Source organism: Aplidium turbinatum, chromosome 5, assembly GCF_918807975.1.
Source record: "Aplidium turbinatum chromosome 5, kaAplTurb1.1, whole genome shotgun sequence".
Taxonomy (NCBI): domain Eukaryota; kingdom Metazoa; phylum Chordata; class Ascidiacea; order Aplousobranchia; family Polyclinidae; genus Aplidium; species Aplidium turbinatum.
The window spans coordinates 32526897-32552006 of record NC_137476.1 but is presented as its reverse complement, the minus strand read 5'-3'; the positions used below and the strand labels follow the sequence as shown (position 1 = coordinate 32552006).

The window sequence follows — 25110 nt, the reverse complement described above, 5'->3', positions numbered from 1 at the left end:
GCTGCCACATTGAATTGAATGCTTGAGTTGAAGAATTACTTAAGTCCAAAATACGACTTTTGAGATAAAGGAAATTAAAGTTCTTCAATTGTTGTTTAACCCTTTATTCTATGCAAACGCTAGCGTGTGTTGTGACGAAATTAAGCAGTTTGTTTAAATTAAATTTTGCGCGAGGACAGGCACTGACCATCAAACAACATGTTGTTGTTGCTGTGGATAACTTAATTTCCACAAAGTGTGACTTAAGTAGTTCTACAACTCCGGTATCCAATTAAGAAAAAGACTTATTGGAAAATCAAAATTACGTTATACAGATCTGTTTTAAATTGTTCTCAAATTGACAAATAGATATTTGGCATGACTAGATATAGCAGGTTCCAACCCAGTCAGCAAGGGTTCGTGGGGCCCACGTGGGATTTCCATTGGCATTCGTGGGCTAAGTGGGCTTAAGGTGGGTTTATCTGATGTTTCCGATTAGGCCCCATGTGCGCGGCCTACTTCATATTTTTTCTTTACAACCGATTCCCGACATCTTTTATTGAATTTATCTTAATAATGTTATTATATCATGAAAATGTATCTGGGCATTTATTTTCATTTCTTGAAATAAACTTTCTGGGCTTTCTGTGGGCATGAAGTGGGCTACCCACCATGATGAAAAATTATAAAATATACGTTCGCACCCGTCCATTATGCTATATTAAAGTGCAATAATCATAAAAATTGAATATATACAACGATACAATGCGACGGCGGTTTACATTTTAATAATGGTTTCATGGTGGGCTGCCCACCCATTAGACGTAGGTGGGCTGCCCACTTGGGCATTTCTGCAAACCGTGGACACATAGGTACTGGGGCCCACGCAATACAATGTGGGTAACCCATATGCAGCCCAAGTGGGCCCCACGAACCTTTGCTGACTGGGAACCTGCTAATATCCATGCTCAATTATGGCGACTCATATTTGTATCCGAGAGGTTTTGGAAGCAGAAGAATAGGTAGAAGCATGGAAGTAGAAAATAAAATTGAACAAAGCATTCGTTCCTTCAATGAATGACTTCTATTTGACTATTCCATGTCAGTTCAGCTCTCTAATGTTACATCGCGTTCGGTGACGTGTTACAGAAATCTCTTTGGTTTAATGAAAGGTGACATCATAATCATACCCGAGTATCAATAGAACTCAGCATCAATAAAACTGTTCGATTCTACATGTCTACTAAATACTTGATGAATCAAGTTTCTAGATCTTTTATAATGCAAATTCAGTCGTAACATTAACAAAAAATGTTATTAATAAATTGATATAATTATTATTATTATTATTTATTTGCATCAGGCACTAAAGAGACAGGCCCATATTCATAAACACAACACAAGTCACAAAACACACAAGGTTACATATATAAGCAAAACTTATGCGTACATAGTCACGTTATGGTGAGACACATATAGTCAGAAGAAGTATAACACTCTGAGGTAAAAACTGCAACTAACCACTTGTTAGATGAGACCTGACAGCGGTTGCCAAATGAAATATACGATTTCGGAATAGGACATGAAACGTAGAAATATGATGGTACGTCTGAGTACTACTAATGCTAACACGCCTCGGTAATTTATGCAATGTTCGAAATGCATTATTGTAAGCCACACGCAATTTATTCATACTTGAGGATAAGTATTGGCCCACAGTTGACTGGAGTACATAGGTAAACAAGACGTGCGAAATAGTACATTCATTACAGCGGAAGAGCAGTTAGAAAAGCGTGAACGTAGCATGTTCGCCGTACAATATAAAGCTCTAACTTGGCACTTAATGTCATCGCCGTCGTCGTCGTCGTCGTGTGAGCGTTGTGTGAGCGTCTGGGGCCGAGGGTCTATCCTTTTACCACCCCAGATTCACGATGTTCCCGGACTACACTGGAAGGCTACTAGAGAGCAGCCAGTCATTGGTTTCATCATTCATGACATGCAGACCTTCCACTACGTTAGGTGGCTTGAAGATGGAGCAGTCATTGATGATGTGGTCTGCGGTCTGTTCCTCGGCACCACATCCACAGGAGGAGGAAGAGGCCATTCCCCATTGGTGCATGGTTGAGCGGAAAAACCCGACGCCCGTACGGAGACGGTTGAGGCGCACCCATGCCTGTCTTGGTAGTGTTAGACCGATGGGGCGTGTGTCGGCGTCGGGGATGAACGAATAGAGTCTGGTGGCGGTTGACTTTCATTCAGAACTCTATCTATGGTCCGCCCAAGCAGCCGCAGAGATGTCTTGTACATCAGCTTCATTGATAAGAAGTTGAGCGGCTGGCACGAATGGGTGTCTTGATTTCAGTCGACGGAGGTGCTCGTTTGGGAGAGCAGAAATCTTCATCGTCATCAGACAAAAACTTGTTCGTAACAATGCCTAGATACTTGACAGCGTCAACGAATTTGATGTAAGAGGTTCCAAATTTGACTTTGGGCTGCAGGTTTAGCTTTAGGTAAGTAGTATCAAACATCATGCCAACAGTTTTATCAGAATTAAATAAAATATCATGTGCACCTGCATAATGACAGATTATCCCTGCAAAGGAAAGGAACTGGCCACCTTATTCTCGTTAGCGCTAAAAGCTTGGTATGATAAGAACCTTACCTTTTCATTTCCAGAGACTTCGTAACTACGTATGGAACGGTGTCCGACAAATTGTTCGTATGCAATTGTTCGTAAAGCAATTGTTCGTAAAACAATTGTTTGTAAAATTAATTCTTCGTGAAACAATTCTTCCTAAAGCATTTTTTCGTGCATGCAGTTAAAATTTGATGTATACGAAAAAATGCTTTACGAAGAATTGTTTTACGGATTTCATTTTACGAAAAACAATTTATGAACAATTGTTTTACGGACAATTGCTTACGAACAATTTGCCTATAACCCTATGGAACTACCTTTACCTTAATTGCACATTACTCCTTGCAAAAAACAAAACACGGATCCATCAATTACTATAAACTTTCACAAATGGCCTTCATTTCTAAAGCTCAACTAAAGCTACAGCATCACTGTTGAATATAAAAGAGGCAGTGAAGATATACGCCAAAGTAACTAAAAATCTGGTAAACACCAATGGTCTCAACAGCAACCAGCATGGGTTATTTGTTTAAACGTTTTTTTTTCATCTGCAAAGCGTGCAGATAAACATTGCCATTGATCTAGACTTACTTGATTACAAATTACCAATTATTGTGATTTTTCTCAAGTGACCTTCATTTGTAGGTAAAAGGTTGTTCATAGCTCGAAGCTGCAGTTGTTTGTCTTCCTCTCCACTGGAGCTGTTGTCAGAATAAAATTAACCTAAATGTGGTGAAGTATTTACTGTACAGTAGAAGAAAAGACGAAAACCGAAATATAAATACTTTACCACATTTAATAATAGCCTAACAATGCTTTTATTTACGCCCATTGCGACAACATGACAGTACACTGTGATCACAGATGCGATACAACAAAAAACAGGAAGCAGCAAAGTGACATATAGTCTTCGAGTCAGTTGCTTCTCCTATTTTGGCTTGCTAAAAAGTGCCTTTGCCGAGACTCAGCCTCATGCTCTGTTAGAGCGGTGTCGAACCCACGTCCTTTCGAACATCGCGCAGATGTTCTCACCACTTGGCTACGTAGCCGACATTTAGGTTCATTTTCATCCAGCGACAGCTGCTGAAGAAAGTCAGACGAAAAACTGCAGTTTCGAGCTGTGAGCAACCTTTTTACTCGGTATTTTCAAGTTCTGTACCACCAATCAACAATTCATTTATAAAGCTTAACGAAAGCTGCAGTATCCCTGTAGAACATAAAAGGGACAGTGAAGATATACGTCAAAGTACGTTAAAATCTGATAAATACCCAATGGTCTCAACAGCACGAGCATGTGTTATTTGCTTAAATGTTTTTTTTTTTCATCTGCAAATTTGCATAGAAATATTGCTATTAATTTAGATTTAATTAATTGCAAATATAAACTATGAATTAAGACAACCATAAGAAATAGAAATATTTTCTGCACTTTCTGCCTGATATGTGTTGCTCAACAATATACCCTGGTATTTGAACAATCGTTGCTTGATTTTGACATTTTATTGTTTGAAGAATCAGTTGTATGTATTTTACTGAGCTCTCAGGGCAAATAATATCACTGGTCAACACGATTTTGCGGTATAAAATTTGAAGCCTCATACAGAGTAATATTTGGTGCTGGATCCGAATCTGACTTCAGATTTATTGCATCACGTCATATTTTTGAGATACGATAACAACAAATTGTGACTTTTGTCAAAAATGAAAGATTTAACGTTGCGTTTGTCACACACATATACATTGTGCTGTATCCAGTAATCCGTGCCCTGGGGTGCATAAATGGCTGAAATACATCCAAAAACTACAAGTTTGACGCAAAATATCAATACCAAGTTGTTTTTGACGCAAAATATTAATTAAAATGTAATGACAAGCTAAAAGCTAAAAGTAAAACATATCACCTTCTATCAATGTTTAGCATCATATTACAAAGATTGAAGCAAGCCTATGGCAATGCTTGTCCAGTAACTTTATTTAAGCTATTTTGGTCTGTCTAACACTAACTTTTCGCTATAGCACAGCATACTGTATATTGGTGGTAAACGCAACGTCAAATCTTCCACTTTTGGCAAAAATAAAGTATTTTTGTGATCATATCTAACAAATGCGATGTGATAGAAAAATATCTGAGTTTAGATTCGGATTCAGCACCCCAAAATAAACCTACATCAGTTCTCAAAGTCCAAACTGCAGATTTTTTTTGTAGACCAGTGTAATCGTTAAGGCCAATGTGTTTGTGCATTAAAAGATAGATTCACTTATATCAAAATAAATCAAAATTTTATTGTTTACACAAGCTATTGCTGCTTTCTAAGTTTTCTGACGTCTCGTATAGTTGTTAAATTTGTGTTTAGGTGCTCTCCGGCACAAACACAAATTTAACAACTAAAAGTGAAATTAAAGAGCACATAGTCTCTTGTGTAATATGCGCTGACAATGCCTTGATCAACCAATTTAAAATCATCTCCCAAGGCAGATCCCCATTTGTACCGAAATTGAAAGTAGGCTACTTAAAAAAATTTTTTGAAAATTTAAATATTGCATAATCATGACCTAAAAAACATTTCACAATTAATTTTTTCTTAATTATGTTAGTACCGGTCGAGAAAAAGACCGTCCTACATATAGGACGCTAGGCAAATCCGCTATCAAGTTTCGCAAGTTTCTTGTGCGTAATGAGTAGGCTCAATCGTTATCGCTCAAAGTGATAAATGGGAAATGTCTTATGAAAGTTAACAAAATACGAAGAAGAAAAGTAGCAAAGCAACAGATCACTGAAACAAGTCATTGGGAAATATAATATTGCTTGAAGCATTTGACATGCAGACCGACATCACATTTTTCGCATCTTGTAGTAGTTATTGCATGGCAATAGGCGCATCGAGTTTGTTTGTCCTGGGCTAGCACCCAATGCTCATAGCCTAGGCATGGTAACGTACATCGGATAAAACCTTTTGTGATCTGCCCCGCTTTCCTTGTTGAGGTGGCTTTCGATGTTGTGACAAGTATATTCTGGCAATATAACCTATCTTTGAAAAGAAAGCAAATCCATTGAATTGCCTCTATTGCAAATTTCTTGCAGTTGCCATGCATTGTTGACAGAAATATCGAGCATGTATGAAATCAAGCACAAATAACATTTTTTACCTCTCATTGCGATGCGATAGTTCGAAATGTTCTGGTCCATTCTATCAACGTTCCCTCCCCATTATTATGTTCGTTATAGAGCTTGATCAATCAAGGTTGTTCAATTTGCACACGCTTCTTTTCAGAGGATGAATATCGAGAGGCTTTAGAAGTTGAGTAAACTCCAACCGTATTCGAGCATAAATTTACCACACTGTTGTCATTCTATTTGCAAACCAGCACGCCGTTGTCGGTATCGGTTCTAAAATTGCACTTGTCTCTTCCTTGTATTTTCAGAGCATCTTTTGCGATCAGCGGACATTTTTCGGTGCTGTTTTCACAAATTGTAGCTGTTGCTTTCACTAATTTTATCCTCTAGCGTCGTAGCCAATTTCACATTACTGAAAAAGTTGTAGCACAAGTGGCAAAACTTTCTGCCGCAGCTGGCGAGGACATCAGCAAAATTATTGACAAGGTTTCCTCCAACGCCTAAACTACTTCGCCTAAACTACAATAAATAAGTTATTGTTCTAAAAACAAACACAACTACTTTGTTATACAGCGTAGAAGTCGTAGGGAATCGCTGTTTGATACCGCTTGATGCGTGGGAATTGATTGTCGCTTTTGCTAACACGTGTGCCTAGCGATCTATATATAGGACACCCATCTTTTGAGCTTATTTGCACATGCGGATTTATTATCATAATTCAACATGCACCTTCAAAATTTCAGACTTAGCAAAATTGGGAAAATTGAAAATGATGTCAAGCCTCAACCAAAAAAGCAATTTTTGAAAAAAGTGGTGATTTATACTGCAAAAATACTCATAAATGTATTTTGACTTCGTCTAAATCTAAAAACTGAACCTGCAAAGAAAAATTTTAATTTGAGTAGGTGTCCTACATATAGGACGCTCGGCATAAATGGGTTTCCGACTAAGATCATGGAAGTCCGAAGAATCAAGCGTAATAATCTGTCTTTCAACAGGCACTTATTTGCCTGTGGCTCGTCTTTCCTTGTTGTCTCATGCTTGTATTTTACACCTCCTGTGATCTGTTTCCCGCCGTTTTATTTACTCGTAATCATTCTTGTATGACTTGTTGAGTTTGTGCATTTCAGTCCGAAGTGTTTATGTTATATTTCTTTGTGTAATAAATATTTTGGTTGGTTTGGTTTTGAATCTTTATCCTCGGACTTTTGGCAGAGTGAAGTTTTTCGATTATTGAAGTGTTGTTGCCCAGGAATTATTCCATTCATTAGGCGACGTGGAATGGAGAGCAATCGTGAAATGCGTTGCTCAAGCGCATACCCTGAGAGTCGAACCAGCGCAGCGTGTTCTTGAGCCGGGCGATTAACCACTGATCTAACGGGGCGGACGTTAGCTCAGTGTTAAACCCGTTGAAGTTACTTTGTTTTGTCTGTCTATGGTTAAACAAAGCGAACTCTCTACAAAAACTTTATCATGATAAAACTTGCATACCAAGTTATCTTGCGTGACTTCTTCTTGCTAGAAAGTTCTGAAGGAACTATAAAAGACCGAATATATGCGAATGGAATATTTTATTACTTTTCTTGGCTACATATTGGTTACTTTTGCAGAGATTGTACAAAAACAATTTAAATCTTATAAGCAGATTTTTTTTCGCTCACAAGTTCTCTGTCTAAATTTTCTTGATTTTATGTACCTACTGTATGTCTAACAACAAAGCTAAACTGCAATGTATATGATTTGAACTAAAATGCTGAACATATCACGATCATAATATATTTCTAACAATTTATGCAAGCACGTGTCTTGGGAGATATTATTTAATATGCTTATTCTGAATATGTTTACATGTGGAAGTGATTACTGGTTTGACAGTTTTACAATGTCAGTTTGAACAGTTTAAATGGTTTAATTTTGCGATGATTGTTGGAGCAAGGGCCTTTGATCACAGAGCATGCAAAGGAGGCACTCCAAGAAAGAGTATCTAATATCAAAGTTGCATAATTGCTAGGGAAAGTTTTTATTGCATTTAAATTGTGAGAAATTTGCACTTAATTTTAACAAAAGTTGCACTAACAGTTTGCATTTATGCACAAATATTTTAAAATTATTAGGGTATGAGATACTCGAAATGTTCTGTTGTATAAACCAACAACTTAAGACTTGCAGGATGTCTGCTTTTTGAATACATTTTTATATTCTTGAGATTTGAAACCTACATCACAGCATTTCGCTGTCAGCTGCTGCAGAGCTGCCAAATTTAAACGACAGTGATTTACTCAAGCGATCTATTTACATATAAAGCCAAATATTTCCACACATTGTCTGGGGAGAAATGGCGATCGTTCGCCAACAGTTTACGTAGCATGCTACAACTTCGTTCCATCCATTCATCACATAGATCTTTGTTATGCGAATCAAAGAGAATAGAACCATACTAGAAACAGTTTTACAGCATGTTTTTCAAATCACACCTTTACATTTTGCGCAATACTTGATAAAAGTTGCAGAAAAAAATTGCATGTAAAATAGAAGTAAGCTGCAAAAAGGTGCAATATACAATTTCTACAAACAGCTTAAAACATCATACTATACAAAAATTCTGTGTAATTAGGAAGCTGTAAAAAGTTGTAAAAGTTGCAAAAACTTTCCCTTATAATTACTGTATGATGAACGAATGCGTTAAGTCACATCAACCTCACACTGTAAATCAACTTATATATTGTTATGTTTTTTAATATCACCTGTTACAGACTAACGATAGTATGGCGAAAGCTTTATAGGAAACTTTGTTTTTATCAATTTAGTGTGGTACTTACTGCTATTTTAATAGAGTAAACATTTTATAAATACAGTTTTCTGTGATTAAAAAGCCATAGCATCAAAACCCTCGAAAGTCTGTATTGTATAAACATGGAAGCTTTGTTGTCAAATATATACAGAAAAGGTAGGCTACAAATGTTGACAGCAATATGGGCCTATTTCTAACTAGATCAACAATAAAAGCAAATTTATATCATATGCTTTGTTTGTGAATTTACTGAATATAAAGTTTTTTATTGAAGCATCAAATTAATTGAATCTTCATTTCTGCCTTTTTCATCGAATAGCTGTCTCCCTTCCAATGACGCCAATTGATTCCTTTATGACCACTCGTACGCCCTCCATCGATGTATTCTCCATTCAAGTTTGAATATAAGCAAGAACGAAACCACCACCCACCAGGATAAGTCACAGCACAATTGCTTCCATTGCTGTCATTATCGTTGTCTTTTGTGCTGAATGGCTGATTATTGTGGTAGGCCAATGAATTACCTTCAACGGTAAGAATAACAATAGTTTGAAATCAAAAGAAAATTATTTTTAATTTTTATTTATTAATTATTAAATAATAAGTAATTTTTATTTGATCAAATAGTCGCCTTCTTTCCAATGCTACCAATAAAATCTTTTCCAAGTATTCGTAAGCGCTCCATCGACGTATTTTCCATTTAAGTTTGAATGAAAGTAAGACTCGAACCACAACGCTTCATGATGCTCCACAGCAGAATTGCTCGCCCACACAGAAATTGTTGATTATTAATTTGGCCCTTCATCTAATTACCTTTACTTGTAGGAATTAAAATCTTTTGAAATCAGAATGAATTTAGCTTCAACACAGTAAGTGATAAATTGTTTTAATATTTGTTAATGAGTTTAAACATTCTCTAACATAATTTATGTAACTTAGAATTTTTTTATACATTATTTCCAAAGTATTTATTATGCTGCTTTTTTTTGAATTGTTTGTATTGGGTACTAATTTTTTTGAGTTCTTGCTGGTTTGGTTAGACCAAGACAGATCAGTCAAAGACTAAATAGCTGTAAAATACTAACCATTTTTCTCAACAAGTTAAATAGATTAAATTATTCAAAACAAGCAAGAATCAGCTCACTAAAGTTAAAAGTAGGATCTTTAAATTTAAGCGTAGTACAACATACCCTGGTACGTACAATAATGAATGCTGTCACTATGGAAAACGGATTTGTCTTGTACGTTTACATTTCATGATTCAAGACTATTTTAACAAATTTGTTTAATTTTTTATTTGTAAATATAACTTTGTTTGATAAAGGACTAACAAAACTGACCCGTTTGATCTCCACTTAAAGGCAAATTAAAAGAAGAAGAAGTTCTTTTATTTTTGCATCACTAGCATATGCGAAAAAAAACAAAACGAAAAACAATACAAGATTACAAAGTGAGCTAGGTTGTTTGCTAATGATGATAGGAGTGGCAGAAGGACCAAACTGTTCATCAAGTCTGCCACACCTAATTAATCATTTAATTTTAATTTTTTTTTGAAAACGTTACTCTAACACCTGTTAGAAATACAATTGATATTTTTTCAGTTAGCTCGTTAAAGGAAACTTTACCAGAGCTTTCAATTCAAAAAACTTTAATCATTTTCACCTTTTGTAAAAATATAGAGCAGTGGTTCTTAACCTAACAGTGGGGGACCGGCAAAATTAAAAAAAAATGTTTGCGGACCGGCAACCAAAGATCGTAGTGAATAGAATGAATATTTGTAACGTTTAGTTATCCAAAGTTGTTGTTGCGCACCATAATGCAAGGTTTTAGCATATGATTTGTATTCAGGACACAAATTGGAATAAAACGGCAATCAAATCAACTCAAACAGAAAAATATCAATCCATTTGCATACAAAATTAATGTCAGTGGAAAATTTCCTACTGTTACGCTGCCAGTAGCCTATGTGAGGAAGACGAGATATCAAAGAAGTTTCTAAAACACGTAGCTCTGTTTCTGCATCCACTCGATTTCTTTGCTTTGTTATTAAAGCTAGAGATGAAAAAGAATTGTCGTAGCTGAAACAATTACCATCAATTCGATGGCACGAATTCGTTTGCAAGAGATATCCAAAAGTGTTACAATGATGTTTTTCAAATCTTGACTGCAAAGTAGAAGCACAACATATTGTAATTCAATCAGACTTTCTTTTTCATGAAGATTAAGGTCGCATGTGTTGACATCATTCATCATCATTCATGGATTGTTTATCCAAAAGTTTTCATGTCGAGGATCTTCATGTTACGCAAAATGATCGTCAAAATTGTTAGCCAACTCTTTCAAGTGTTGACTCACAATGCTCAGCACCTCTTTTTACTTTTTTCACCACTCGATTTTACCAGCATTTTCCACAGCAAATCGGCTTGTCTTCATTCTACAGTATTCCGAAGCGCAATTTTCCGCATAGTCTTTGAAAAACAAGATTTTTGCTTTCTCAAACTCCGGTTTTGGCAAATTTCCATTGCAGGCCTGACTATCCCGGAACTTCAAATTTATCTAATTCCAAATTTTTGTCTCCAACGACTTTAAAATTTTTCAAAAACAAGAACAAAATTCCCCATTTGGTTATGTATTTCTGTGTTTCAAAACTTTTTGAAAACTACGCGCAATTTGTCACAAAAACATTATCAACGGCACAGAATTAGGTCATCAAAAAGTTCACCTTTATTATCAAACAATTTTACGTGGAGATATGTTAGTTTTACAGCTGTGCATATTTCACAGTGCAATCACATTTTTACAATATGCTAATGACTTCACATTAAAATAAGCTTTGCAGAAAGTAAGATCTTTCTGCGGACCGGCAAAATAATTATACGGACCGGCACCGGTCCGCGGACCGACGGTTGAGAACCACTGATATAGACAATGATACCAAACTGCTGTGGCGTACCTAGGGTATGGCAGGCATGGCTCGAGCCATGGGCGCCACATTGATAAGGGCGCAAAAATCGGTTGGTAAAAAATTAAAATTTGTGACTTTCTTCAAAATCTAATTTGCGGTCAATACGGTACAAAGATCAAAAAGTAATCTCTCTTTTACTGTAGCCATTGTTAAACAATGGAATTGTGACGTTGCTAAAGCAACATTATGTCTCTCCTGACTCATTTTGGGTTCAGTCAGCAACAATTGGAAGTTTAGTAAAGTCGCTAAGCAGCGATTAGTTGAAGCTTAGAAGTAGCACCAGAACTTACTTATTCATTTTTATAAGATAACCAATGAAAAGATAACCAATTTTATGAAATAACCAATATAAGATAACCAAAATTTTTAATGATAACCAACCTAACCGACTGCCCATTGAGAAAAAATACTTCTTAAAATTATTACATTTAGCCACAAAAGGCATGTTCTTGTATAACAATAGTTTGTTTCAACAGATAGATGGTGTCACCATGGGTTCCCCATTGGACCCAACACTGGCAAACTTCTTCTTGGCACACATCGAAACCAAAATATTTGAATTCTATCGTGATTTTTATTCCAAACTGTATTTACGTTATGTCGATGATATTTTTGCCATTTTTGATGATGATGAATCGTGCTCAAAATTTTTAAACCTCTTAAACTCGCAGCATGAAAATATCGAATTTACAGTTGAAAAATCTAATGATACCATCGCTTTTCTAGATGTTGAAATTGAAATTAAACACAATTCTTTTCACACCTGGGTTTGGCGAAAACCTACCAACACTGGCTTGCTTTTAAATTATAACGCTCTATGCCCTAAGATATGGAAATCTGGATTAATTTTGTGTCTGTTGTCTCGTGCTCGTTTGGTGTGTTCTGATAATCAGTTGTTTCAGAAAAAAATCAAGAAATTGAAAAACATGTGGATATCCTTCCCACGTTTTCAATAAAGTTTTAAACACCTTCATGGCTGATGAACCAAAAGACACGCCTGAAGAAGTACATTTTAGTTATTTTATTAGTATACCCTTTCTAGGAAAAGATTTAACAAGTTTCGCAAAAAACCTAGCTAAACTTATAAAAAAAAAATTTTCATGTGACGTTCATTCTGTATATAAAACATTTAAAGTGCACCAATATTTTCAACTGAAATCGCCTACCCCCTTTGCTCTTTCTTCGAATGTTGTGTATAAATTTCATTGTTTGCGTGATGCAAACCAGACATACATTGGTATGTCAACCAGACATTTGTTGACAAGGGCCGGGGAGCACTTAAACCCAAACTTAACAACCAAAAGTGCAATTAAAGAGCACATCGCCTCTTGTGAAACGTGCACTGACAATGTCTCGATCGACCAATTTAAAATCATCTCTCGAGGCAGATCTGAATTTCAGAATAAAATCATGGAAGCCTTAAAGGCATACTAAATGAAATTTTCAAACGGGAATTAAGCATTAAAATGCGTAAACTGAACATTCAAGAATACATTTCAAAAAGAATTACCGAAAAAAATTTGTTTTCAATGGCGCTGGCAAAGCCCAAAGTCCAATGTTTCATTTATTTTCATTTTTTTTTTCAAAATGACCAAAAAGTGCAAACACACCTCGAGAATACGTCACAAAAGACAGCAATAACAAAAGCCACGTTACAACATCTGATGTTTTAACTTCAGATCTGAGGTTTTGAGCAAACTGTCTGATGTTTTGACGTTGAAATCTGATGTTTTGATGTACATACATACATAGCCTACAGTTAAATCGCCGACAGTAACAACTGTTGCGTGATCAACTGATTGCTCGTCTTTTGTTACGTAGACTGTTCAGTCGCACGCTTCGCTGCTCAGGCCCATTCTGGTTTTGAAAGCTCTGACAAAAGTAGGTGCGGAATGCTGATCAGACCGCAATAGGGCAAAATATTATTGAAAATCGTTTTACGGTAGCAAGTTAAACACAAAGAACTTGGAAAATCGCCAAGTCAGGTTTTTCTTTAGTATCCCTTAAAGAATCAAACGTAATAATCCGTCTCTGAACCAGCAGTTATTCGCCTGTGGCTCATCTTTCCTCTTGTGTGTTTTCTAATTGTTTGTCAAATGCCTGTAGTTTACACCTCATGTGATCTGTTTTCCACCATATAATTTACTTGTAATCATTCCTGTGTCACTCGTTCATTTTCTACTTTTCAGTCTGGAGTGTCGTTAGTAGCCTATACATTTACAGTTATAGTGCAAAGTCAAATTTACCTTACAATTTTCATTTTAGGTATATTGCAGATATGTAATTCCTGATGAGGACACATGTACGTGTCGAAAACGTTAGAGTTTATTTTAATTGTGTTATATTTGTGTATATAATACATCATGTTAAACCCGCTGAAGTTACTTTGTTTTATTTCTCTATTTTTATAAGAATTTACAAATCTCATCTGTTGTATGACTTCGATTTGGCCTGACAAGATAAACTTGGCTTGACCTGATAAAAGCCCAGATGGACATTATTACATCATAGATCAGACAACTTCAAACAACATTTATATTACATTGATTGTTTTTTTAGAAAACAAGAAGGTGACTGACAACATAAAAGTAATCTGCTTTGGGTTTTGTATGCGCTGTTTATTATTTGGCCTAAAAACACTTATTTAACACTGCACAATTCTGGTTTATCACTGCACAAAATGGTTATCACTCCGCCTTAGAATTAGGTATAGTAGAGATTCACAATTTACTTGATCATATACTGTACATATGCAATTTTGAAAACATCGTGAATTTAAATACAATTAAGCACAAGGAAAATCAATAAAATGTAACTTTGTGTAGGATCGTTACTCCATTAATTTTGGCATTTTTAACAGCTTTCGTTTTGTATTGATTCATTTATCAAATTTTCTTTTTTAACTTTTCTGAAGTTTCAAAAATGAGACTTCCAATATAATTTATTCATGCAGCTACAACAGCATCATTAAAATCATAGAGTAACCACCAGTGATCATAACGATAAATAGTTTCAAACCACGTTTCAAACCTTTGTGCTATGCTTTCATTAGGTCTGCTGAGAACAACAATTGTATTGTTTTCGGTTGATGAATGTTTCATTCTTCATCAAGCAAAAGATGTACACTTACACTCAAATGAAGAGCAACTCACCTGCAGTTCCACTATAACTTCCAATATTCAACCGATAGTTTGTGCTTGCGTCCCCCACAGTTATAGTGCTGAAAAAGTAAGAAAAGTTTCACAGTATAATTCTACTATCATAAATTTAAGTATGCAATAATAAAATTTAGTTTTGTTTGGAATCGCAAATTATATGTTTTAAGTTCTTCGACATTATCATACCAGATGTAATGGCCTACAAAAAACATCAACAAGTGTAAACGAGTTCAAGTGATGTTTGCCACTTAACTACATTTTAGGTTTTTACGTTTTAAAAGATATTAGCATTTCTTCAAATGTAGTTATTCGATAGAATACCGAACTGCGGCATTATGTGAAACAAATGTTCCAATTAAAGTTATATAGAATAGCTGCCAACATTGAACTTGGTTTTTGACAAGTAAACTGAGTTGAAACAGTCGAAACCATAAACTAGTGATGGTTGTCACATGTGGACCAAATGCAACAGAGGTTGGCCATATCAGACAATTAAAAAAAATCAAATATTCACCTATACTCAGCATAAGCAGTGTTTCCTTCCCAGTCTTCAAGATCAATACGAAGTTTATATGAACCAGAGTTGGTGATAGCATGAAGATTATCCAAGCCTAATGAAAGAAAAAAGCAAGAAAACATTGCGCTGTGGATTTATTTATATTGATGCTGGAATTTAGGTTTAAAGTAAATCGTTTTTAGAAAGTCTGTGTATCATCATGTATTTACACACTTCATTATGTGGGACCTAATTTAAATGCTTGAGTGGGTATGCAAGTTTGAGAATTGTGATGTAATTCATTTTCTTTCACGTTGGCATTATCATGATCATTGAATAATTGGAAAATGACTAAATAAGTGGAAGTAATTAATCAATCAGAACTTCTCCGTGTAGGATGTAAGTCAATTAGTGAGTGTGTTGCCGAGGAACAGACCGCAGACCACATCATCAATGACTGTTCCATCTTCAAGTCACCTAACGGAGTGGAAGGTTTGCGTGTCATGGATGATGAAACCAAAGACTGGCTGCTCTCTAGTAGCCTTCCAGTGTAGTCCAGGAACATCGTGAATCGGTAGCGGTAAAAGGATATACCCTCGACCCCAGAGGCTCACACGACGACGACGACAAGTCGATTATTGCTTCAAGTACTACAATTTGTCGTTTTTTACATTAGAAGTTTTAGTCCAGAATTTGTGTGAACTTGGTTGAGAATTGTTCGTTGACACATTTTGCTTCACTAAGATGTGATACAATATTTTTTGAGTGCAATTTCAATTGGTGAAGTTCAAGTTTATATCTGGAATGATTACAAAAGTAAAGACAAAAGTTTTAACATCTCAACCTCATTTCTTTCCTTACCAAGCCAAAACTCTCCATACTTGTTTCCAAATCCTGCTTGATATGTCAACCAATCCAAGTCAAAGTCTACTTTTCCAGAATTTCGTCTTTGAAACACCTAAGATAAGTAGATTAATTTTCGTACTTTATCAACAAGATGTTTATGCTAGCTTATGCATACATAAAAATAGTTTTTAAACCGAATATCGATCGACTAGAAATTGATGAATAATTTTAAAGAAGCGTTGCCAAAATATGCAAACAACGGTTATGGGTTTAATGACAATTTTGTCTCAAGTTTGCAGTCTTGAAAAGTAATTTTTGAATTGGTGAGCTGACAAATGATATCTTGTCTTATTCAAACTGATGTTCCCTTCATCTTCACAAATAGCCTGAACATTAACTAACGTTGATAACTCCCTCACCAGCCAATTCCCCTCTCCAGATTCCAAATCGCAGTACACTTCAATAAACTTTCCTTTTGTCAAAATCGTATAGACTCCATTGTTTGTATGACCTTGCTTAGCAACATCATCACATTCTTTTTCTGAAATTATTTTTTTAAATAATTAAACCCAGAAAACAAATCAGTTGCTGCAAAATACGGTTGTGCGATTATTTAAAACAGCAAAAATAGCCCCAATGCTATACGTGCGTACATTTTGAAAAAATACTTGAGGGATTACAAGAGTTTTATTTTGTAAATTGTAGCTTACAAAAAATTAATATTCAAAGCAAGTTGCATCATAAATTTAGTATTATTTTAACTTTCAATATTTAGCATGAAGATGAATCCAATTTTTTGAGAAAAATTTTTGAGAATAATTCTTAAAAAAATTCGTAAGGAATCGATGGAAAAAAAATTTCCCTAAAGATTCATATGTGAAATATAAGATGTGATATTTAAATGGGAAAAAATATAAACTTTTTGAAAATTTTTAAACAAAGCGTACTTTCCAATTTATTTTCCAGTGCTTGTAGTTTATTCTGAAGCCTCTCTAAGGCAGCATTAGTGTCATCAGCTTGTCCTTTTTCACCTTTTAAACCTCGGTCACCTGCAAAATAATGAAAGCTTGCAGATAGATTGTTCATAACCATTTAATAAAAGTTGAGTCTTTAAACGCATCAGATCATATTATGTCCTTAGCATTGTGAAGGAATTTTTGACTTCATAAAAACTGATCAACAGCACGAAAATTTACAACGTAATGGGAACGTTGTCGCTAATAAATATGAAAGAAGCTTTATTCCGTTACTGGTTAAAATGAGTACAAAAATATGTACAAATGAAAACACATTCATGATATTTATTGTTGAGCACATGCGTTCACAACCCAGAATAAATTCAACTGAAAAAACAAATGTGCTTGAAAAAAAACAGAATACAAACCTTTAGTTCCTTGCAAACCCGTTGCACCCCTCTTGCCAGGGGGTCCAGGTAAACCCCTTTCACTGACGTCATCACCATCTGGACCAACCCCACAAGAACACGTCACTTCGCGAGAAGTGACAACAATCGGCCACAAAATGGCAAAGACGCTCATCACGAATAAAATTACTATTTTGCTCATCTTTTTTTTAGATTGTTGCAATAACAAAAATACTCAACTTTTTAAGTTGCTAGGCTATATTTGATGTGAAATGAAAATATGTAAATATTGCAAACACTTTACTCAATATAAACTCGCTGATATCAGTCTTGATATTTCCAAGATAAAATGAAATAATCCTGAATATATTCAAAACAGTTTTCTCAAAGCAACATAGGCTATTACTTGCATACTTAGAAGCATTATAAAACATTGCTTTTCTAATCAAGAATACACTAACATCTTTGCTGGAAATTAAGCAAAATTTATGAACAAACAGATCTGGGTTTGTGACCTTATAGTTACTGAAGGAGTTACTGTGAGCACTATTATACATATACGTTATATTACCATCTTTTCACTATAAGTCGTGTGGGTTTGTATGTAATTTATAAAATAATTAATGTAAAGCTTCCTGTTTGCTTCCTGAAACCTCATATTTCCGAGCTATGAGTATGCATCAAACAGGAAAATTTCCCACACCAATTATGCCTCATTGTACTAAACTTATACAATAACTGTTTGTGCATTTTAGATTGAAAATGGCCACACTTGCGTTAAGAGTTACTATGACTTCTTGCCTGCGAAATATGTTACAGCGATACAACAGGCGTTTTACTATCTAGTAGTGAATGCAGCAGTCATCAGAATATATTATGTTTCGTTTATGATAAGTAGTAGTTGTTAACTTTTTTAATTCCTAAACTTCAACGAAACAATAGTAAAAACAAAACTCTACCTTCATGTTATGTGGAAGTGCACTAACGATGCTCTAATGATGTACTGATGATGTACTGATGATGTAGTAGTTTCTTGTGTTCCTTGTTGTTGAAAAACGTGCTTTGTTAAAAACAAGGCACACGATTTTTGTGTGGAATAAACTAAACCGTGGCCATGTGTTAAACTATCACAAAGCATGGCAAATGATTGTAAGTGTTGCATGTGATTACCAGTTGCAAGGCCTCTTAATAGTTTAGCTTATTTTTTAAAACAGAAGAGCCTACCATTTTTTTCTTAAATGTGCGCTGAACAATTTCATTCAGTCGGCTTTTGTTGCAAAAACAAACACATCTCAGGATGACGCACATTGAGGCACAGGTGCATTTTTCTAGTACACACTGCTATGTCGCTTCTATAAAAAGATACGCATATCATGCTATGCTTGGACTAATTTGCAATAGATAAAAGAAAATCGAGTACCAGGCATGAAGTAAAATACATGTTTATTTATCAAATTAGTAGATGGAATAACGCTTGGCAACAACACTTTAACAATCGAAAACTTTCCTCAGATAAACTCAATGATCAAGTTTGCGTCAGTGGTGCAAAGCCTCTACAAGTATCCAAAAAAGTGTCTGGATTAAGCTACCAAAGAAAATTTTTCATTCCAAGGATAAAGATTTCATTAATGAAACAACATTCTCAGAAATTACAAAACCAAAAGTTCTAAGAATTTGTCTAAAAACCGTTAAAATTGATTGGTAGTTTAGGAACGTGACAAAACAGACAAGTCAGAGTTACTTAACTGGTTGTTTTGCTTTTAATTGTTTTTTGTTTAATTTTGATCTTTATTTTAAAATACATCAGACTTGAATTTTGAGATATCTTCAGTCGCAGCATCAATTCAAAATGTTTGTAAGCGGATCCTGCTCTGGACATGTTAAATCACGTTGTAAAAACGTTGTATTCCTGTAATGTAATTACGGTGAGGGAGTGATGGTTTAAATTGATGTCTTGTAGAAGGAAACGATTCAAACTTTCTCCCCTTTTGTTCAGTTACATCACTTCCAAATGAAAACAGAAAGATGTGACTTTGCATGGAACAGGAAAGCCTCCCACGCGTAAAATATTTCATGAGATATCATTGTGGTTCTTTTATGAAATTAAAAGTCAATCAAAAGCTTTTGTTTGTGATAAATTACTTCACTTCCAAATATCGACACGCTCAAGAGCATGTGGCTGTGTCTCTGGCAGGACACTTAACGGCATGCCTGAAGGTAGACACGAAGATTGGCTTCCTTGCCTTTCCATTCACTCAATCTAAATTTTCAACCACCGGGTGTAAGGCAGGATACGACAAAAAAAAACTTCCAAATACAAAAGCACTATAGCTTATTCTGAGTTTGGATTAAACAAAAAAATGAAAAGAAAAGCAGAGAATCTGTAGAAAAGTCCACCAGTCAACCACGAAAACGTGGTAGAACAAACCTTCCAACAAATGAATTGCAAAACTTCGAAGATAAGTAACGCGTCTCAACTTATCACAATATTGTTTTGCGTTTAAAACAAAACTTCTTATACTCAAGCTGTAACCTTGGCAAATCTTTCGTTAGTTAATATGACACCTTTTATTGGAGGCGTAGTTTCAGCTTGCTTGCATTGTTTTTTCTTAACACTAGTACAACGAAGGGTGTCAATTTGACACCCTTTCCTTTGGAAATTAAATTTAAATTAATCGAAAACCGATTGCAGTAAAAGCCGCTTCCTTTTGTGAGTTTCATTGGTTTAATAAACTTCACACCGCTCTGGGATCATTGTTTGTTTGGTGTGCAAAAGTGCAGTAATTTTAACTGTTTGCTGCAAACGACGGGTGACATCGACACCTTATGATACAAAGAACTTAGAAATCCCTTCATTGTAATGAATAACTAATGCTTTTTGTGATGTAACAATCTAGAATTCATAGTCTATGATTGACATGCAGTATTTTATTATCAAAGTAACTAATTATGAAAAGTTAATTGTTAGTGAGAAGTTAGTCTTGAGCATCTGATTTCTATCATCTCTATTCCATTTAGAGACTGGTTCCATGTAAGACACGCTTTCTGTATGACAATATATTTTCTTGATGAAAAATTAGCAGTTGTAATGATTTTTCCGCAAAGTGTAGATGTGGTTGCAGACCAGATATACATAAAACATGTTTTGACTAATGCAGCTTTTGTTCACTGCATCTAGAGATGATGTAGTTTGACTGAGTAGTATAGTTTTTTTTTGTGTGCTGGCTAAGTGCTAAAACATGGCACAAAAATACTAAAGCAAAAATAATTTTAAAAGTTGAATTTTATTTGCTATATTTTTAAAATTGAAAAAAAGAGAAAAAATTACGATCACTGAGGTCAAAAGGTTTAATCCTAAAATGGATGGAAGCTTAGAAACGCCGACATATAAATCAAAAACACAGTTTGCCGATGATTTTGCTTTTTATTTTCATTGATTTAATTTTGAATCGTATTTTGAATTGCATAAATATTGATGTCACGTATTCAACCGTCTGGTTTACAGGACATCAATCCTTTACAAAACCTTTTGTACCAAAATTATTTTTGTGCGAATAGGCTACATGTGAAGATCTACTCAAGATCAAAGTCCCTGACGGTAGCCGAACATGTTATAATAGACCTTGCCTATGTAGCTTTTTCTCCAACCATAGAAATGGCCTACTTTCGGGCAGTAAATAATTTTTGTACAACAACGTCAGATTTTTCATGAAAATATTTACAGTTATTTTTTTAAAAACTACAGTCCTTTAATGATGTCATACGTAGTATCACAAAATTACTTTGTAGACACTGAAAAGTTTAATGGCAAGATCCGTTGTAGGTTATGTCCAGGAGAAGTAAATTAGTCTAGTGTAAGTCAATTAATGGTGGTTGCTAACTGTTGGTAGAACAGATAGTGATGGCAATCGCGTACTTGTCATTATGACACACGTGAAATGTGCATCTATATATATATACGGTCAAGGTAGTCAATATCCATGGCTGGCTGAGCTTTAGCCTAGACGCACATTTCACTTCATTTCAGTACAGGTGGCAGATGACCAAAATCATTTTGAAATATATTTTTAGGCCTAAACGCCACTTTTAAGACATCTGGGTTTTTTTAAATGAAAAATATATTATTTTTTCATTCCACCCGAATTAGCATACTAAAATTTATTGAAAAAAATTTGGACCTCTCCGATCCAATACCGGAAAAGAAGTTGGACCTCAAAAGGTTGTTTGAAGCTTGTCAGGATAAAGTTGAAGATAATTTGCCTAAACTCAATTAGAGTATTTTTTGTATTCTTTTTTTTATATGAGCAATAAATAGTCTTTACTGAATCATACAAATAATTACAATATTTTTAACAATTATAATTCTACGGCAGGAGCAAAAGCAGGGTTTGAATTTTATTGTTTTTATTACTTTGATTTCAAAACAAACATGGACAAAGCAGTAATCTTGGTCATCCTCAGCATTTTTGCCATGTCATGGTCGATTGCGGACACCTCACGTGAAATGACGTGTTGTTCATGTGGTGCTGCTCCTAATATTGATGACGTCAGTGAAAAGGGATTGCCTGGCCCTCCTGGCAAGAGGGGTGCGACGGGTTTGCAGGGGGTCAAAGGTTGATAGTTTGTTTTTTGATGTATGTAGTTTTCTGTAGCCATTCAATCAGCTTGTTTGAATATCTGTGAGTGGCAAGCCTGGTCTGTTCGACGTTTTTACGAAGTAGCATTGCCTCAAAAAACTTCCGGCACGCAAGACACTATATATACGTCAATGCAACGCAATTCGATAAAAACGATGCGGTTAAGTAAATATGTGGAAAAATACAACTAATAAAATTTCGAAACTAAGAATGAGGGCTGTGAAGTCGGAGGTTAGGGATTTTAGCTTGTCTGGAGTCGACCAGTTATAAACCGAGGAGTCGAAGTCGTATATTTTTGTGTCAGATTTCCAATTAAGCATGGCAAACATGCGTACCTCTTTTAAAAAGAGACACAAGTGTTTGTCATGTCACTTGTCACATGTTGGCGTTACTTTGCAAGTAAACCAGTTTTTGAATCAAAAGTGACAAACATGTGACAAGTGACATGACAGTCACTTTTGATTCAAAAACTGGTTTACTTGCAAAGTAACGCCAACTTAATCCATCACATTTAAAGTGTAGAGACAATTTAAACAGTCACTGATTACATTTTGCGTTGATCCATTCTGTCGCATGCAGTTTGTACTAAATGTTTTTAAGGGAGACGACACATGCGTAGTTTCAACGAAAGGATACGTAACTATAGAACAGTTTGATCACCCATGATTCTACCTAATCACCTGAAATGGCGTGTCACATTAATGTTTTGTGGCCACAGCCAAATATCCATTATCTGGATGATTTTAACTATTTATTTGGTCACAACTGGACATAAACTTAAGCTTTTACAAAACCTTTTTTATTTGGTAATAAACAAGCAGAGATTGAACAAAATTAAGGTTTGTGTTTGGTGATAATCTACACTAGTTGGTCGAGTTTGGTGATAATAGTTTGGTGATAGTTTGGTGATAATCCTCATTAGTAGGTTTAATGCTTTTTAAAGTAAGTCAGTGGCCGTTGTAGGTAGCGTATATGGTAAATATTCGCCGATTTTACTTGCAGCACCATAAAACGTTTTTCTGCCAATGTTGATGTGATAAAGTTGCGTTTAAAAACTTATAGTCTCACTAAAAATATAGAAAAGCCGATTGCATTTTTTTACCAATACAGGTGATCAAGGTATGAAAGGTGAAAAAGCACGAGCTGATGACACCAGTGCGGAGTTGGAAAGGCTGCAGAACAAATTGTCTGCAATGGAACAGAAATTAGAAAATTATGCAGATAAAAAAGACCATTGCGTTATTCAGAGATTGTTTTTGTTTTGTATTCTTCATCCATCGCGATTTTAATATTGATCAAAACTTTTAGGAAAAGCTTTTTTCTTTAAAGTATACTTTCATCGTTGCGATTTAAAAGCAGCATGCAATGTTGATACATTTTAAGATCACAATTATTGGGTTTAAAACGTATTCTAAGGATAGTGCATGACTCAGTTAGTTTATCTATTTTTTAATTGGATTTAAAACGTATGTAGTCTAATATTAAACTATTTGACAAATTTTGATTAAATAAGTTCCGCGTTTGAATGACCTTTAACTGAGGTAGCACATTTTTTTATGCATTACCTTATAATAACACTGTTCGATGCATACTTGTTCCGCAAAAATATTTGAAAACTGAGGTAGGGTTAATATTGAGTGCTGAATCCGAAATGTCAAACTTCTTTTAACACGCAAGAATAAAAGATGATAACAAATAGCTGTTACTTTTGGCAAAAGTAATTCACTAATGTGTTCTTTATGAAACATATTCACAAACTTAATTTGGTTGACCGAGTTAAGTCATCAGGTGTGCATCTCAGGTGTGCGTCTAAGAAGTGACTTGCTTGATGATTGTGATGTCACTAGACAAGTTCGTTTCTTTTATTGCTCTGCAAATAAATTAAGAGCTAGATTTTCAATGCATTCTCAAGTGGTCAAAAATATCTTATTTCGGTCGTATTGTATGCATATGTATGGAAACCAACTATGGAGTGAATTTTTATGTTCCAATATTCATCGTCTTCGAGTGGCGTATAACAATTCGTTTCGTATTTTATATCGACTGCCTCGTCACATCAACATCAGTGTGCTTCAAATCTCTTGTGGTACAACTACATTTGAGGCCTTGATGAGAAAAGCTGTTTTTGCGTTTATCAAACGTTGCGAAATCTCAGCTAATAGTAAAAGAGGATGAGAGCTTCATCAACACCATCAGGACATCATCATCTTATCTACTGGTTCATCCATTCCACCACCCACCAGGACAAGAAACAATACTTTAAACTGGATCTCGAACCTCAATCGTCGTAGGCCACTGGGTGATGTGCTGTCTAATTATAGAAAGAGCTCTACACCTTGCTCTCCTAGGCCACATCAAAACCGGTTTTTGCCTAGGATGGGTTTCTTTTATGTCTGGTTTTCTTTCTCTATCCTATTATTGTTATGATGACTGCTCAACCAAATCAATACAGGAACTGGCAAATTCAATCCACAATACTTTTCATTAGGCTGTCATTCATTACCACATGTGTGCTTCTCTTTGTTTTTGTCTTATTTTTTGCTATTTGTTTTTTGGGTTTTTGAGTTTGGGTTCAAGATTTTGCAACCTTTTCCCGTTTATTATCGTGCTGGTATAACTATATCGACTTTTGTAGTTAGTAGTATTTTTTTCGTCACGGACGCGTAAATGATGAAAAATAAAATGAATGAATAAATTTCGTCGCTCATGAAATCGGATTGTCTGTTATAGTCATCGTTTCATGAACACTACAAACAAACAATGCATCTCGTATAACCTTATTCTGAATGTTTCTAATTGTTTATACTAGTATAGCCTATGTCTTATAGCGCATGTTGCATGCAAGTGAATTTGTTAAATTGTTCTCTTCGCTTCATATGGATCGCAAGGTCTGAAATAAAGGTATACGTCATCGAATAGTTTGTACCATGGGTACAAAAAAGACCACATAAGCTCTTAAGAATACAGATTTGATGCCAATGTGTTCTTGATATATATTGTTCAAGTTATTTCACAAAGGAGAAGTGAAAGATTGGAAGAAGTAATTGATCACATTTTTTCTTACAGTTTGCCTCAAATTACAAACATCGCATCAAAATTAGAACCAGTGAGCGTATTTTAAA

General features: G+C 35.1%; 1 protein-coding gene across 1 annotated transcript; it reads right to left on the bottom strand.

Annotated features, from left to right (window-relative positions):
• Positions 1 to 7294: 7294 nt before the first annotated feature.
• On the bottom strand, positions 7295 to 17599 carry LOC145770411 (microfibril-associated glycoprotein 4-like). Its single transcript, XM_082582052.1, has 7 exons — positions 17373 to 17599; positions 16936 to 17037; positions 16408 to 16529; positions 16004 to 16100; positions 15161 to 15257; positions 14641 to 14708; positions 7295 to 9047 (listed from the first exon to the last, which is right to left on the bottom strand). Exons 1-7 carry the CDS (start codon positions 17551 to 17553, stop codon positions 8800 to 8802), a joined length of 915 nt encoding a protein of 304 aa, XP_082438178.1. The 5' UTR covers positions 17554 to 17599; the 3' UTR covers positions 7295 to 8799.
• Between the last annotated feature and the right edge of the window lie 7511 nt (positions 17600 to 25110).